General features: G+C 36.8%; 1 protein-coding gene and 1 non-coding gene across 2 annotated transcripts; both read left to right on the forward strand.

Annotated features, from left to right (window-relative positions):
• The first annotated feature begins 10,725 nt into the window (after positions 1 to 10,725).
• Positions 10,726 to 12,314, forward strand: LOC131639311 (uncharacterized). The gene is made up of 3 exons (XM_058909814.1): positions 10,726 to 10,913; positions 10,994 to 11,046; positions 12,004 to 12,314. The coding sequence occupies exons 1-3, from the start codon at positions 10,823 to 10,825 to the stop codon at positions 12,124 to 12,126; spliced, it is 267 nt and encodes an 88-aa protein (XP_058765797.1). The 5' UTR covers positions 10,726 to 10,822; the 3' UTR covers positions 12,127 to 12,314.
• Positions 12,315 to 15,090: 2,776 nt separating this feature from the next.
• Positions 15,091 to 15,197, forward strand: LOC131639315 (small nucleolar RNA R71). Its single transcript, XR_009294918.1, has one exon. It is a non-coding gene; the product is annotated as a small nucleolar RNA R71 (small nucleolar RNA).
• Positions 15,198 to 16,169: the final 972 nt, after the last annotated feature.

Genomic DNA, 16,169 nt, shown 5'->3' on the forward strand with positions numbered 1-16,169 from the left:
GACACAGGAACAGAGCATCACCATGGCTAGGGCATCAAGAGCCTTCATGTTCGTTTTCTAACGCGAAGGCCGTTTCAGGGCAAATAAACACCACCAATTGATTCAGAAGGAGATTTAACATGGATCTGGGTCATCTTTTATTCTTGTTAATGCTGTTTTTGTAGGTTTCAGTCTTCAAAGGTTTTTCTGCATGAGAAAACGCAAATGAATCCATAAGTAGATCCGCAGGTAATTTAATGAAGAAGATGAACAGTGACGTTGAAACATGGACCATCGCGCGTGGCGTTTTCTTGCATTGCTAGTGGCCAATCAAACGCAATTCTCTCTCTCCTCACGCGTGGCGCCCCCTCACTTGTTGGTCAAACATTCAAGCCTCTCTCTCCTCTCTCCTGATTTGCTGATATGTGGAACAGCGGGGCCCAGCTTGAATCTTGGTTGAATGGTTCACTCAGAGCACATCTTAATATTTATTATTTGTTTTGTGTTATATTTATGACTAACCAATGCAGCACCACTGGCCACTGTACGAAACCAATCACCTTCATCATAGGGGTTCGAAACTCGTCCCTTACAACTAATTTTTTTTTGCAATTGTGTGTTGTTATGTTCTCACAGATCTAACGTGCGTAGCCCACAAGAGCTCATGATACTCCCTCGCATCGCTGCCATTGGATCTGCGTCGATCCAAATATGAAGAACCAGGAGGCGTTCCTCACCGTAGACTCCCAGGAGCTAGCCGCATGGGATCACTAGCGCTTTGGGCTTCTCCTTCAATATATTGGGCCATGTTTTTTTATTCTTAACACGTCCTTTTGGTTGCTATACCCCCGGCCCAATTTATTTATATTTTTTCCTTATTTCCTTTTAGTTTTTTTTCTTATTAACCAATTTAATCGTTTTTTTGATTAAAATCAATCTAAAAAAAATACAAAAAACATTAGATTTTAGGCTAATTAATAATTGGTTTTTTTTGTTTAGCATTTTTTTTAATTAATTGATTAATTAGGTAATTAGTTTTAGGATTAGATTTAGATTTTCACTCAAAATTTCAATTCTTTTTAATTATAAATTTTCCTCGCGACTCTCTTCTCACCTCATACTCTATATTTGTCGTATGTTTGTTTAATTCTCGTCTTTTATTTAATTATTCATTTATCCATTTATTTAAATTCTAGAAATTATGTATATGTCGCAAAAGGTTTTTATGTAATAGTTGTAGGCTTTATTTTCTGCCTTTAATTTTCGCACTTTACTTTCTCACAGTTCCCCCGGTTTTTAATATGTATCCCCCAATCCCGAAGCCATGTAATAGCGTAGGATTTAATTTCCGCACTTTATTTTTCTGAAAATATATTAACTGCGTGGTTAGTAATTTAGGGAGTGACAAGAACGCCAATTGAACGTAACTCACTAATTCAAGATAAATATCCGAATACAATCACATGATTGGTGCACACACACCTTTAAGGTAACCACTCTTATGCTGCCTTCTCGATCAAATAGTCAAGTCCCTCGATTCCGAGGATACCTAAGCAAAACAAATACTGCCTCAGTTCATTATCATCATCATCATATGAGATCTAGTCCCTCGATGTTGCCTCGAAATAAGATGATTGTCCCATTGATAAGGTATCCTTGCCTGTTGCCAAAATGACTATTATATCCTTCCCTAAGATTACCTGCCCTCTTTATGGCAGGGACAGTCTTGTGGCGAACGATAATTTCGATGACCCTTTTTAAATCTAATGAAAGGACTACCTGCCCTCTTTATGGTATGGATAGCCCTTTCCCATTAAAGTCTAAAAGAACAAAAATTCTAAACTTAAGGGTAATTGCTTTTTAATTGCTTTCTCTTTTTCGAATTCAAATTCAAATTCAAAAATTCAAAATCTTTTCCCACTTCTTTTCAAAGAATCTTTTCAAAAAGACTACGCTTATTTACAAGCTAAAGTTCTTATTCAAATTCTTTTTCTATTCACACACTACACTTCAAACATTTTAAACAAACAAGTGAGCTAACCAATTAAGAGCCCATGGATAACAATGGATACAAAGGGTGCTTACACCTTCCCTTTGTATAACTTACCCCCCGAACTCAAAGTCGTTCAAAAAGGTTTTTTCTGTTCTTTTAGCCTTTCTATATATTGGATAAAATAAAAGTCGGTGGCGACTCTTGCTATTTGCAACATTTTAAAAAAAGCCAGTTCTCCCACCGTATTACAATCATGTTGTCAAAATATCACCATTGTCACATTAACCAATTGATGCACACAATATACAAAACACACCACAAAGGATTTTAAATTGAGGTTTTAAAATAAAGTCTAGCCGCAGCTCATTAACCCATTTCATTAGATAAGAAACTCGATTACCTTTCCAACGCTCAAAACGGCGGTTAAAACGGATCTACGGTTTGAAGGTTATGACCTTTGGAAAAATTCGTCAAAAATTGAATGTTGTGAGTCGACGCATAACTCCTTCAGGTCGACGAATAGAATTCCTGTCCCCCTCGGGTTCACTCAGGCCGACCCTATAGGTCGACTCATGCTGAGTAATTTTTTTGCATGAGCCGACGCAAAGATTCTTCAGGTCGACGCATGGTTGTTTTATACAGAATTTTTCTGCGATTTTGTGATTCTAGGTCTACGATTCCTTGACCCCAAAACCCACGTTTTCCATAATTTTAAACAATTTTAAATCTTTGAATACGTGTCTAAGGCTATGATTATTAACCACGTCATCTTAACACAAATCCTATTATTCTATTGCATATTAACACACCTAAATCACCCAAAGTCATCTTATAGGTTCCAAAACCCCAAAACCCACCATACATACAATAGAGAGAAGCAATAATCCTAATCAATTCTATTATCCATAAACCGATAATAGATGCTAAAAGGAATTAGTCACCCCTTACCTTAGCAAATTATTGGGTTCTTCCTCTTCCTCTGCTTCTCCCCTTTCACGTGTTCTTGAGTTCTCCTCTTTTTGCTTCTAATCTCATTTCTCTCCAAATTCCTTTATTTTAAGAAAAATAGAAAATATCTACTAAGGCCTACATAGTTAACACCTCCCTTTGCTAACCACTACACTAAGCCCAATTGCTTATTTTTCATATTTCTTCCAATTAATCACCAAACTTCCAAATAATTCCAATTAAATAATTAAATTTCAATTAAATTAAACAATGGAAAATATGAGGTGTTGCAACTCTCCCCCACTTAAAGAGTTTTCGTCCTCGAAAACGTACCTCAAGTAAAAAGCTCGGGATAAGAGTCCTTCATCTGACTCTCCAGCTTCCAGGTAACGTTACCACCTGCTGGTCCTCCCCAAGCTACTCTGACCAAAGCTATCTCTTTACCACGTAACTGTTTCAACTTCCGGTCTTCAGTTCTCATAGGCAATTCCTCAACTGTCAAGTTGTCTTTCACCTGTACATCATCCACTTGGATCACATGAGAAGGGTCTGCAATGTATTTCCTTAATTGTGACACATGAAACACATTGTGCAAGTTCGCAAGCATCGGCGGAAAAGCAATACGATAAGCCACTTCTCCCATTCTTTCTGTAATCTGAAACGGACCAATAAAACGCGACGTCAACTTTCTTGACTTTAGCGCCCGACCAACACTAATCATAGGAGTAACTCTCAGAAATACATGATCTCTCTCTTGGAATTCAGGTTTTCTCCTCCTCTCATCATGATGGCTCTTCTGACAACTCTGAGAAGCTTTCATCTTCTCCTGAATCATATTGATCTTTTCTGTAGTCTGTTGAACAATTTCTGGTCCAATCACATCACTTTCACTATATTCATATCAGCATAATGGCGTCCTACACCTCCTACCATACAAAGCCTCAAATAGAGCCATACCAATGCTCGAATGATAACTATTGTTTTAGGTAAACTCAATCAAAGTTAAGTAACTATCCCAAGCACCACCTTTCTCTAACATACAAGCATACAACAAATCTTCCTACGATTGAATCGTCCTCTCTGTCTGACCACCAGTCTGCGGATGATAAGTAGAACTCAAACTCAACTTAGTACCCAAAGATTTCTGCAAACATTCCCAGAATTTATATGTAAACCTTGGATCTCTATCAGACACAATACTCGAAGGAATACCATGTAGACTCGCTATCTTCTCAATATACAATTGAGTTAACTTCTCTATCGAATAATCCATTCTCATCGGTATAAAATGAGCAGACTTCGTCAATCTGTCCATGATAACCCAAATAGCTTCAAAGTTCTTGACTTTCCTCGGCAAACCAGAAACAAAATCCATCGATATGCTATCCCACTTCCATTCCGGAATAAATAACGGTTGCATAACTCCATACGGCTTCTGATGCTCAACCTTCGACTTCTGGCAATTCAAACAAGAATAAACAAACTCAGTAATTTCTTTCTTCATTTCAGGCCACCAAAACAACTCTTTCAAATCATGATACATCTTGGTAGCACCAGGGTGAATACTCAATCCACTATGGTATCCTTCTTCAAGAATACTCTTCCTAAGTTCAGCAACATCAGAAACACAAACTCGATCACCAAACCTCATTATATCATTCTCATCAATTTGGAAATCACCTCATTTACCTTGATTAATCAAAACCAATCTATCAACCAACTCAACATCAGCTTTCTGACCCGCTCTAATCTCATCAAGAATACCACTTGTCAGCTTCAGCATACCTAATTTAATAATATTAAGAGTAAATTCACATACCAGACTCAAGTCTCTGAATTGTTTAATTAAATCCAATTCTCTCACCATCAACATAGACATGTGTAGGGACTTCCTACTCAATGCATCGGCAATGACGTTCGCCTTACCCGAATGGTAATTCAACCCAAAATCATAATCTTTAAGAAATTCTAACCATCTTATTTACCTCATATTGAGCTCCTTCTGATCAAAGAGATACTTCAGACTCTTGTGATCACTAAACACTTCAAACCTCAAACCATACAGATAATGTCTCCATAATTTCAACACAAAAACCACCGCTGCCAAATCCAAATCATGAGTCGGATAATTCCTTTCATGAACCTTAAGTTGTCTCGACACATAAGCCACTACCTGTTGATTCTGAATTAATACACCACCTAATCCCATCAATGAAGCATCACAATATACTACAAAATATTCTGCCGGATTCGACAAAATAAGAATAGGAGCACTAGTCAACCTTCTCTTCAACTCTTGGAATCCTTCTTCATATTTCGAATCCCAAATGAATGCTTGACCCTTCCAGTCAACTTAGTTAACTGCAATGTTAACTTTGAAAATCCTTCTATAAACTTTCTGTAGTAACCTGCAAGACCAAGAAAACTACGAATCTCTGAAACCGACTTCGGAGCTTCCCATTGAGATACCGCTTCTACCTTCATAGGATCTACGGTAATACCATTCTTGGAAATCACATGACCAAGAAAGCTTACTTCACTTAACAAGAACTCGCACTTTGACAAATTCGCATAAAGTTTCTTCTCCTTTAACAATTCCAATACAACTCTAAGATGTTCTGCATGCTCTTCTTCGTTCTTGGAATATATCAGAATGTCGTCTATAAATACCACCACGAACTTATCAAGATAAGGATGAAAGATCCTATTCATATACTTTATGAAAACACCAGGTGCATTAGTCACTCCAAATGGCATCACTGTATACTCGTAATGACCATACCTCGTTTTAAATGCAGTCTTCTGAATATCGTCCGCTTTCACACGAATTTGATGATACCCAGACCTCAAATCAATTTTACTAAACACACTTGCTCTATCTACTTGATCCATCAAATCATTAATCCTCAGCAACGGATACCGATTCTTGATAGTAACTTTGTTTAGCTGTCTATAATCCACACATAATCTCATAGAACCCTCTTTCTTCTTTACCAATAGTATCGGCGCACCCCACGACGAAACACTAGGACGAATGAACTCCTTCTCAAGAAAATCTTCTAATTGACTTTTCAATTCAGCCAACTCGGATACCGATATACGATAAGGTGTCATCGATACAGGACTAGTTCCAGGAATCAACTCAATAGCAAATTCCAATTCCCTCTCAAGTGGCAACTCCCTAACATCTTTTGGAAAAACTTCCGAAAAATCACATACTACCGGTAATTCACTACTCACCTCTTTTCCTTTCACTTCCATTGATGCAAACATCATAAACACGACAAACATCAGGAAAAATAACCGTCTTCGTAAAGAAATTAATATGAACCCGGTTAAATTCCAATTAGTTTATTCCCAGGATGATGTTAAGTTGTTTTAACGGAATACATACTAAGTCCATTTCGAACTCTCTACCAAAAATATCAATCGGACAATTCAAACAAGCAAACAAAGTATTCACTGAACCCGACACAAGTGTCAATAACCATACTTCCATTTATATCAGATATTTTCAAATTTAATCTCTAAGCACAATCCAAAGAAAGAAACGAATGAGTCGCTCCAGTACCAATAATTGCAATTAAAGGTGTGCCATGGATAAAACATGTACCTTTAATCAATCGATCCTCGGGAGTAGTCTCTGACTAGACAAAGCAAACACTTTACCACCAGCTTGATTCTTCCTTTGCTTAGTGCACTGTGGGCTGATATGACCTTCTTCACCGTAATTGTAGCAAGTCACAGTCTTCATTCTGCAATCGGTAGCAATATGACCCGCTTTACCACAGTTGAAACACTTCTTCTCTCCACTATTTCACTCATTCCTATGATATCCGACTTCACCACAATTATAACACCTAACAGGAGCACTAGAGTCTCCCCCACTAGGCCTTTTCCAATCACCAACTTTAGGATTTCCTCTATCATCTGGCTTACCCCGATCCATAGGCTTATTCCATTTCTTGTCAACCAACTCGCGAGAGTGAGATGACTTCACCTTGATATTATCCTCCTAAAAGATTCTACTACAATCCACCAATTCAGCAAACCGGCCAATCCTTTGATATCTGATACCTTGCTTGATCTCATCTTGGAGGCCATTCTCAAATTTGATACACTTAGAGAGTTCATTAGCCTCATCATTGTTGTAGTGGGTATAGTACTTAGTCAATTCCAAAAACATGGAAGCATATTCAGGAACAGACATATTACCCTGCTTCAGCTCTAGGAACTCAATCTCCTTCCTTCCCCGAACATCTTTAGGAAAGTACTTCCTCAGAAACTCTCTCTTGAACACAACCCAAGTGATTTCTACGCCATCAGCATCCAGTTCAGCTCTAGTAGCAACCCACCAGTCATCAGCTTCCTCCGATAACATGTGAGTACCATACTTCACCTTTAAATTCTCAGCGCAATCTATCACTCGAAAGATCCTCTCGATTTCCTTCAGCCACTTCTGAGCACCATCAGGATCGTATGTGCCTTTGAACAACAGATGATTGTTCCTTTGAAATTCTCCTAGCTGTCTGTTAGCACCAAGTCCAGCTCCGCTGGGATTCCCTCCCAGCACACCAGCAACCATGCCCAAAGCTTCGGCAATTGTGTCATCATTCCTTCCACCTCTTCCAGCCATTATTCTAATAATTCACAACACAATAATCATTAGAACAGAAGTGACGACAATATTGACTCACACTGGTCGTATAAAAGGAACAATTAACACTAAAACACTGGCCACAACGACTGACTATGCTCTGATACCACTATTGTAACACCCTTCTAAACCCCCGCAAAATATTAAATAAATTCAGAGTAAAACATGTAAAAGGATGTTACAACTCCTTGGATAAAATAAAACACCTGTCATGCTTTTCCGAGGAACATAATTCAATCAAACATGTTTAAACACAGCGGAATCAATCTTTAAAATTAGATAATGTAAACCTCAGTTATCAACATCAAAATTCACCATCTCACTTTAACAAAATTATCCAAATCAATAAAACAAGAGTTTATTAAATAACTCTAAAACAAATAATGTTCCCCAGTGTTAAAAGACTAGAGCATGACACCGACACAACCCAAAATAAACGGATTTACTCTACGAACTGTCCTCACCAAAGCAATAAGGTTGCTACCCCTCAATCTGAAAATAATCAACACTAAGGGTGAGACATATTCACAATTAACAAATGTTATAAGCTCATAAATAACAACATCATAAGCAATTGTTCACCCTATTGCATTATATTACGGAACTTAGAATTAATCTTCCACAGTTACGAATAAAAACAAACACAAATGCAACACCACGTTATAACAATGGAAGTCTTCTAATCATGTTATAAAAATACATACATTAATGCAACGACTCTATGCATGTGGTACCAACACATGGGATTAACCCATCACACCGATCCAAACATCACGGGATACGGCCACTGCCAATCCACTAATTCCATGCAATGGGAATTAGCTTTGCTGATCCAAACAACACCGGGATACAACTACACTTCAAACATTTCAAACAAACAAGTGAGCTAAGCAATTAAGAGCCCATGGATAACAATGGATACAAAGGGTGCTTACACCTTTCCTTTGTATAACTTACCCCCCGAACTCAAAGTCTTTCAAAAAGGTTTTTTTCTGTTCTTTTAGCCTTTCTATATATTGGATAAAATAAAAGTCGGTGGCGACTCTTGCTATCTGCAACATTTCTAAAAAAGTCACTTCTCCCACCGTATTACAATTATGTTGTCGAAATATCACCACATTGTCACATTAACCAATTCAAGCACACAATATACAAAACACACCATAAAGGATTTTAAATTGAGGTTTTAAAATAAAGTTGAGCCGCTGCTCATTAACCCATTACATTAGATAGGAAACTCGATTACCTTTCCAACACTCAAAATGGAGGTTAAAACAGATATACGGTTTGAAAGTTATGACCTTCGGAAAAATTCGTCAAAAATTGAATGCTGTGAGCCGACGCATAACTCCTTCAGGTCGACGCATAGGATTCATGTCCCCCTCGGGTTCAATCAGGACGACCCTATAGGTCGTCTCATGCTGAGTAATTTTTCTGCATGAGCCGACGCAAAGATTCTTCAGGTCGACGCATGGCTGTTTTATGCAGAATTTTTCTGCGATTTTGTGATTCTAGGTTTGCCATTCCTTGACCCCAAAACCCACTTTTTCATCATTTTAAATAATTTTAAGTCTTTGAATACGTGTCTAAAACTATGATCATTAACCACATCATCTTAACACAAATCCTATTATTCTATTGCATATTAACACACCTAAATCATCCAAATTTATCCTATAGGTTCCAAAATCCCAAAACCCAAAAACCCACCATACATACAATAGAGAGAAGCAATACGCCTAATCAATTCTATTATCCATAAACCGATAATAGATGCTAAAAGGAATTAGTCACCCCTTACCTTAGCCAAATTCTTGGGTTCTTCCTCTTCCTCTGCTTCTCCCCTTTCACGTGTTCTTGAGTTCTCCTCTTTTTGCTTCTAATCTTCTTTCTCTCCAAATTCTTTTATTTTATGAAAAATAGAAAATATCTAATAAGGCATACATAGTTAACACCTCCTTTTTGCTAACCACTACACTAAGCCCAATTTCTTATTTTTCATAATTCCTCCAATAAATCACCAAACTTCCAAATAATTTCAATTAAATAATTAAATTTCAATTAAATTAAATAATGGAAAATATGGGGTGTTACTGTGGATCCTTCAACAAACTCTTGCATATGTCCAACGCCTATGTAACGTTGTCTTCTTTCTCACATTCAAGAAATGCAAATCCAACCGAAAATGTCTTCTCCGTATAAGTGACACCAACAATTTCTTAGAAGCGGAAGCCTATACTTGTTGGTCTTTTACGTTGAATCAAGTATAAGGACGGTTGGAAATGTGTTGAACAACTTGATACCTTCCAATCACAATGCTAAACTTGAGTTTGCTAGCTTCCATTTGGACTTAGTCAAGCATATGTTGACAGACATTGAAAACTTGATCATTTGTAAATTGTTGCCAAACATCTATCTCGACAACAATAATTTTAGCATCATCATTCACCTCATCCGACTTAGCATCATGATTCACCTTGGCCGAAACAGCTTTGGGATATATGTCGCGGTGCACCATATCTAAAACGGGCAAAAATATAAAACCTGTTAAGAATTTTGCTTCTGTAACAGACAGTTTTGGAAATGCACTTCCGAAATAATTTAGGTGAGTTTCGGAAGTACATTTGCAAAGTGAAATAGTATTTTGATCCAAAAAAACAGCTCCAATGCAAGGAAATGAGGGACGACATGGTGAACATTTACCTGAAATTGTAGTTTTTTATGCTCTCTTTGACATGATGAAACACTTAAAACTAGATTTGAAGACAAAAAATGGATTGAGCATAGATGGAGTTTTTTTGAAGGGTTTTGGTTATGGGGTGAAAAGAGGAGAATGAAATAGTTCATACAAGAAGGTGGTATATACTGAATTATTTCAAAAATACATCTCTGAAAATATCCTTGAATTTTTAAATTTAACGTTTAAATATAAATAGGGTGTTTTCGCAGATGCATTTTCAAAACGCCTTAAAATTTGATCTGAAGTGCGTTCGGAGATGCATCTTCAAAGAACATTTTAGAGTTTTAAGGGGTTTTTTAAACCCTACAAGGTGTAAAAAGAAATTCTTGGAAGGGTGTGATCTCAATCTGATATGGTGTGATGGGCAACTAATCCCAAACAATGAAAGCCCAATAGGAAACAGCTAGTAGCTACAGTGTTTTCAAATGTATCAGATTTTCATCCAAATCGAAACATAAAAATCAAAACCCTAAACCCTAACTTTTTCAATCAGAAGCAAAGAACAATGACGCAGAAATCGAAACTTTTCAAGGGGCAAAGTAAGAAGAAATCGATTCCTGCTAATCGTCATGGCAAAGTTCCTCAGACTCGCAAGGGTACTTTCTTTTCCCATTTTTTTTTTTGCTTAAATTTTCCGTTTAATCTTTTGCAACATTTTATAACCTTTTCTTACCAGGGAAGAGATTCATAAAGCCATCTAAGGTTACAAAGGACATGGATGCTGATCGTGTAAGTTCTTATCTTTTTTCGTGTTTTTTTTCTTGTGTTTGGTGGGTTCAATTTTCAGTTCTGATTTGGGTATTTGAAGCTGTGAAATTTGAGTAGTAAATTATGATTATCTGTAATTAAACGGATAAATTAAGATTTTATAGGATTAGAGCTTATCAAGTAAGCTCATAAACTGTTTCTATAGTGAAAAAGATAACATGGTTATATGTTTCTATATAAATAAAAACAGTTTGTGAGCATGTCCAAATAATATAAACTGATTTTGATTTTGTAAGCTCTGTTAAACATCCTGCCAAGAGTTTATATGCGGGTAGATAACCTGAGGCGATTCATGAGCCAATCCAAATGCAGCATATGTTGATTGTGTTTGGTCATTTGTATGAATTTACTTTCACCCTGGGCGTTTAGAAGAGTCTATTGAAGTTTACTACTTATGAGAAAAGCACACTTTTGTAAAGTATTTGGAAGATTAGGAAGAAAATAGTTTATGCTATGTTCGTAAGCTGTCATGCACTTATTTTTATAATTTTCTTTTGGATAACTCGTGTTTAGTGTTTATACGATGTTTGTTTAGTGTTTATACAATGTTTGTTTAGTGTTTATACAATGTTTACTAGCTGATTATACAGCTTATGAGGTGTTTACATGGTATTTGTACAGCTTATATGTAGTGTTTTATATTTACTGGTCTTATTTTTTGGCTTATCTTATGGCATAGCTTGTAAGCATTTTGTACAAGGTTTTGAAAACCTTATATAAATAAGTTGATTATGGTTTAGATGTAAGCTTTTGCCTTAGTATAATATGGTACTTATGGTAGCTTTTAGAAGCAACTTATTCAAGGATTGTAGTTTAGTTCATGAAATAACTTATCTTTATCTTTTGTGACACTATGCTTACTAGAGATATTTGAAGTATATATTTTATTAACTTTGGATTCAATTTTGGTTAAACCAGGAGGTGAGCAAATTCATTAACCATTGCAATGAGATTAAAGCAGCGACTGGAGCTACTAAGGATGGTGGTTATCTAAGCATAGTTAAGACGGCACCGGCGTCTGCAAGCGGGGCAGATAAATAGTTTGATATGCAGGATACTCGTGATACCTGATTATATTATATCTTATGATACACTTGTGTATTTGTAAAAGCAATTTTGATAATCCCCTCTTTCCTTACCTCACCACCTAGTATTTTGTAGTGTATGTATTGCTTTGAGTTGCTTCTTTTTTCTTCTTTCTAATGGATACATGGGGTTTTCGTTTAGAATATTGCACTTGTCTTGGCCTAATTCAATTTTCAAAGTAATTGATGATGTTTTGCCACTTTCATAAAAGGGGATTGTTCCCTCTGTTCACTCAACTAATGTCATCTCTTCCAAATATGATAAGGACTAACCACAACTTGATTCTACCTTGTGTCAAATTGAGTTCTTAATTTGCTAATTCTACAATACTACATAAACTCTAAAAACTTGAACAATATCAGTAAAACTTCGGGTGTTCAAAATAACTGGTGTTAAAATTGGTATTAGAGAGAGATAGTTGTTAAGATAAAATCTGATGAAAGATCTTGTATATTAAGGCTCTGTTTGGTAAAACTAGCTGATAGCTGGTAGCTTTTAGCTGGTAGCTGATAGTTGATAAGCTAATGTGAGTGTTTGGTAAATTAGCTGTTTCATTAGCTGATAGATACAAAATGACATTAATGACATTTTAATTAATGAGGGTAATAATATATTTTAGTTAAAATAATAAGGGTATTAATGGAAGAAAAACTCACAAGCTAAAAGCTACAAGCTCAAAAGCTACTTTAAATAGCTTTTGAAAAAAAAGCTAAAAGCTAGTAAAAAAGGTACAAGCTAAAAGCTAAAATAGAATTACCAAACAGAGCTTTTTTATTAATACGAGCTGAAAAGCTAAAAGCTAAAAGCTAAAAGCTCTTTTTTATGTCTTACCAAACAGACTCTAATTTTCATATTAAATGAGGAATACAAGGTTTAATTATATAGGAGACTCATAACAAACTTGACAGCCCTAGCCAGTTGGGGATAGCTGTACATAGAAGATATTCTCTAAATCTTATAAAATCTAAAATAGAAAACTTAGAGTTTTCATTATTATTTCTAACATTTCTTCGAAAAGTTGAGGGTGTGCTGACAAAGTTGTGTTTCGTTAGAACAAGATTTGGTTCTGCACTTAATCTCTAAGTTTTGATGATAACAACACATATATTTTATATGTAAACAATTTTATTTTTAATATTTTCTTGAATGTTCATATCAAAAGTTCTGTATGATTTAGGACTGTTGTCTAAAGAATCATCAAATATGTTGTCGTCAGAAAGACTAATCTACTTCACTTCTGAAGAAACATAAGTAGTTATATGGAATGATGAATGTTAATTAGAAAGAGGATCTCTTGTGTACTTCTCAACAAGCTGCTGCTTCAGAAGTCTCAAGTATCTCAAGATCAGAAATACAGATTAGTTGTTATGACTCTTGTTCAGATATCAAGATGTGTTCCTCAGATACGCTGTTGCACTATTATCTGAAGACATTGTTCTATTACGAAAGACTCTAATACCATTGCTCGTATTGTTCGTGATTTCTTTCTCACTCACAAATTCGTTATCTTTTTAGATACATATTTAATCCAGGAAGTCATGCGTCGTACTTCAGAAATGTAGTTGCTATTATCTGTGAAAGAAAAAGTTTTGTTCCTTATTGTTCTGATGTTCTCATGCTATCATAACAAAGTAGTTTTTGAACTTCTCATCAAATACATCATCAGACGAATAAAGAAAAGAAAGTGATCTCTTCCAAGCTTAATACTTCAGATCAGAAGTACATCAATTGAAGATAAGATCAAGAAACTTTCTCAAGAAGATTCAGTACAACTGTCTGCTCAACAACTCACAATTATCAAGATGTTTGTACTATTGAAAAGGTGTCTTTCACACCATCATGTCAAGGTGCAAGCTACAGGCTAAGGAAGTAACGTGCTCTACTATCCAACATCTACACTTCTATCCGTTGAAAAGTAACCATTGACTTTTAGAAAAGACTATTCTATCCTCACGACGTCTCTTTCTATGAAGACTATAAAAGAAGATCAATACTTTAGAAGAAAAGTTGTTGATTGCCACTGCAATAGCCATAACTACTAATTGCCTCTGCGAGAGCCAAAGATGCTTCTGGTTGTCAAAGCCAAAGCTGCAATCCTTGCGTAAAGGAGTTTTACACTCTTTACCACTTTTTAGCTTAATAACTTTGTAAGTTTCCACATTCTTCACCCCAGATGTGGATGGTGTTTCAGTCGAGCTTGGAAGCGTCCCCATTGGTCTTGAACTCAAAGCAGTGACAATTTGCCCCATTTGGTTCTCAAGATTCTTGATACCCACTCCTTGTGCTAAGAACTGATTCTTAGTCTCTTGAATAAATGACTTCAGTATGTTTTCCAACTAGTTGTTGCCTTGAGTCGGTGCTGCAAAACTAGGAGGAACTTGTGGCGCTTGGGTCGCTTGAGTAGCTTGAGGCTTCGGTTGACCTTGATTGTTGCTCCATGAAAAATTTGGATGGTTGCGCCATCCAAGATTGTAAGTGTTGCTGTAAGGATTGTTATACCTGTTGTTGTTGCCTACATAATTGGCAAAAACAGGGTTTGCAATGCATTTTTCAAACAAATATGCCCCATTACCGTAGACACATGAAACCTCAGATGCGTCAGTAACCACTTTTACAGGCTCAGGTTTAGTCGCTTCTGGAGTCATCCGATTTTTAATCATTTGATGAATTTGGGCCACTTAAGCAGCAAGGGCAACAATTTCGGTGATTTCATGAACTCCAGCAGGTTTTCTCTTAGTAGTACTAGAATTAGCTCTAGTGGCTGGCCATTGGTAAGTGTTAGCCGTAATGCTTTCTATCAACCGATATCCTTCTTCATAAGACTTTGACAAAAGCGCTCCTCCACTAGATGCATCAAGCATATTCCTTGAAGAAGGAATTAGCCCATTGTAAAATGTCTCGAGCTGGATCCAAATAGGGATGCCATGGTGAGGGCATTGCCGAAGTAACTCCTTAAAATCTTCCCAAGCTTCAAATAGTGATTCTTCATCTCCTTGCCTAAATGAGGTGATTTCATTTCTCATCTTTGCATTCTTGGAAGGAGGAAAATACTTAGCTAAGAACTTCTGAGCCAAGTCATTCCATGTAGCAATGGAATTAGGCTCAAAGGAATTTAACTAACTCCTGGCTCTATCCCTTAGAGAGTAAGGAAACAACCTCAACCTGAAGGCATCGTCAGTCACGCCTAGAATTTGGAAGTTGCTAGCCACATCCAAAATTTTCCTTAAGTGCAAGTGAGGGTCTTCATTTGGAGAACCAGAATATTGACCAGTCATCTGCAGCATTTGGAACATCATAGACTTGAACTCAAACTGAGCTGCAGTGACTTCTGGCAAGACAATTCCAGTGCTCATGTAGGTAGGGTCAAACACAGCGTAGTCTCTAATGTTTCACGCCTTGTCATTGACAATACCAATAATGTCACCGTCTGCCATGATTGGGATCTGCTCTTCCTCGTATGAATCCTCTGTCATTGGTGGTTCTGGTGGATCAAAATCAGTCAGATTAGCCTCTATAGGAACTTATATGATACGTCTAGACTCTACAGGAACTCTTTCACACAAGCGTGCTAGATGTATATTTCTTCTCAGCGCTCTGAATGTTCTTTCAGGTTCACGATACCCACTGAAAGAACATTCATAGCGCTGAGAAGAAATATAAGTCTTCAAGAGGAAACTCCAGTCGCGCTAATGATCATCAGTAAGCACAGACGAAGATGAGGAGAGAAGACTCTTTCACACTTCTGCAAACACACTCAGGGACAAGTGTAATATGAACTTGGAATATTTTCTACCCTTTCAAATGTTACTTCTAGATCTTTATAAAAGCCAAGGAATTAGGGTTTCTTCAGCTGCCTTGGATCATGGGCCTAGATTCAAGAATTTCACCCAGCCCACGCATCCTCAACGTCTTCAGCATAGAGACAAAGGAATCTTCGTACCAGCAGACAACAATGGGAGACAAGGTGAAATGTGCAAGCTGACACAGCAGGAGCAGGC

This window comes from Vicia villosa, unplaced genomic scaffold, assembly GCF_029867415.1.
Source record: "Vicia villosa cultivar HV-30 ecotype Madison, WI unplaced genomic scaffold, Vvil1.0 ctg.002594F_1_1, whole genome shotgun sequence".
Lineage (NCBI taxonomy): Eukaryota > Viridiplantae > Streptophyta > Magnoliopsida > Fabales > Fabaceae > Vicia > Vicia villosa.

What these genes read in the sequence shown, in the direction of transcription:
- LOC131639311 (XM_058909814.1), top strand. Translation starts at nt 10,823, where the DNA reads ATGACGCAGAAATCGAAACTTTTCAAGGGGCAAAGTAAGAAGAAATCG. An exon ending in AGTTCCTCAGACTCGCAAGG is followed by an intron (nt 10,914 to 10,993) that starts GTACTTTCTTTT and finishes TTTTCTTACCAG; the next exon opens with GGAAGAGATTCATAAAGCCA. An exon ending in AGGACATGGATGCTGATCGT is followed by an intron (nt 11,047 to 12,003) that starts GTAAGTTCTTAT and finishes TGGTTAAACCAG; the next exon opens with GAGGTGAGCAAATTCATTAA.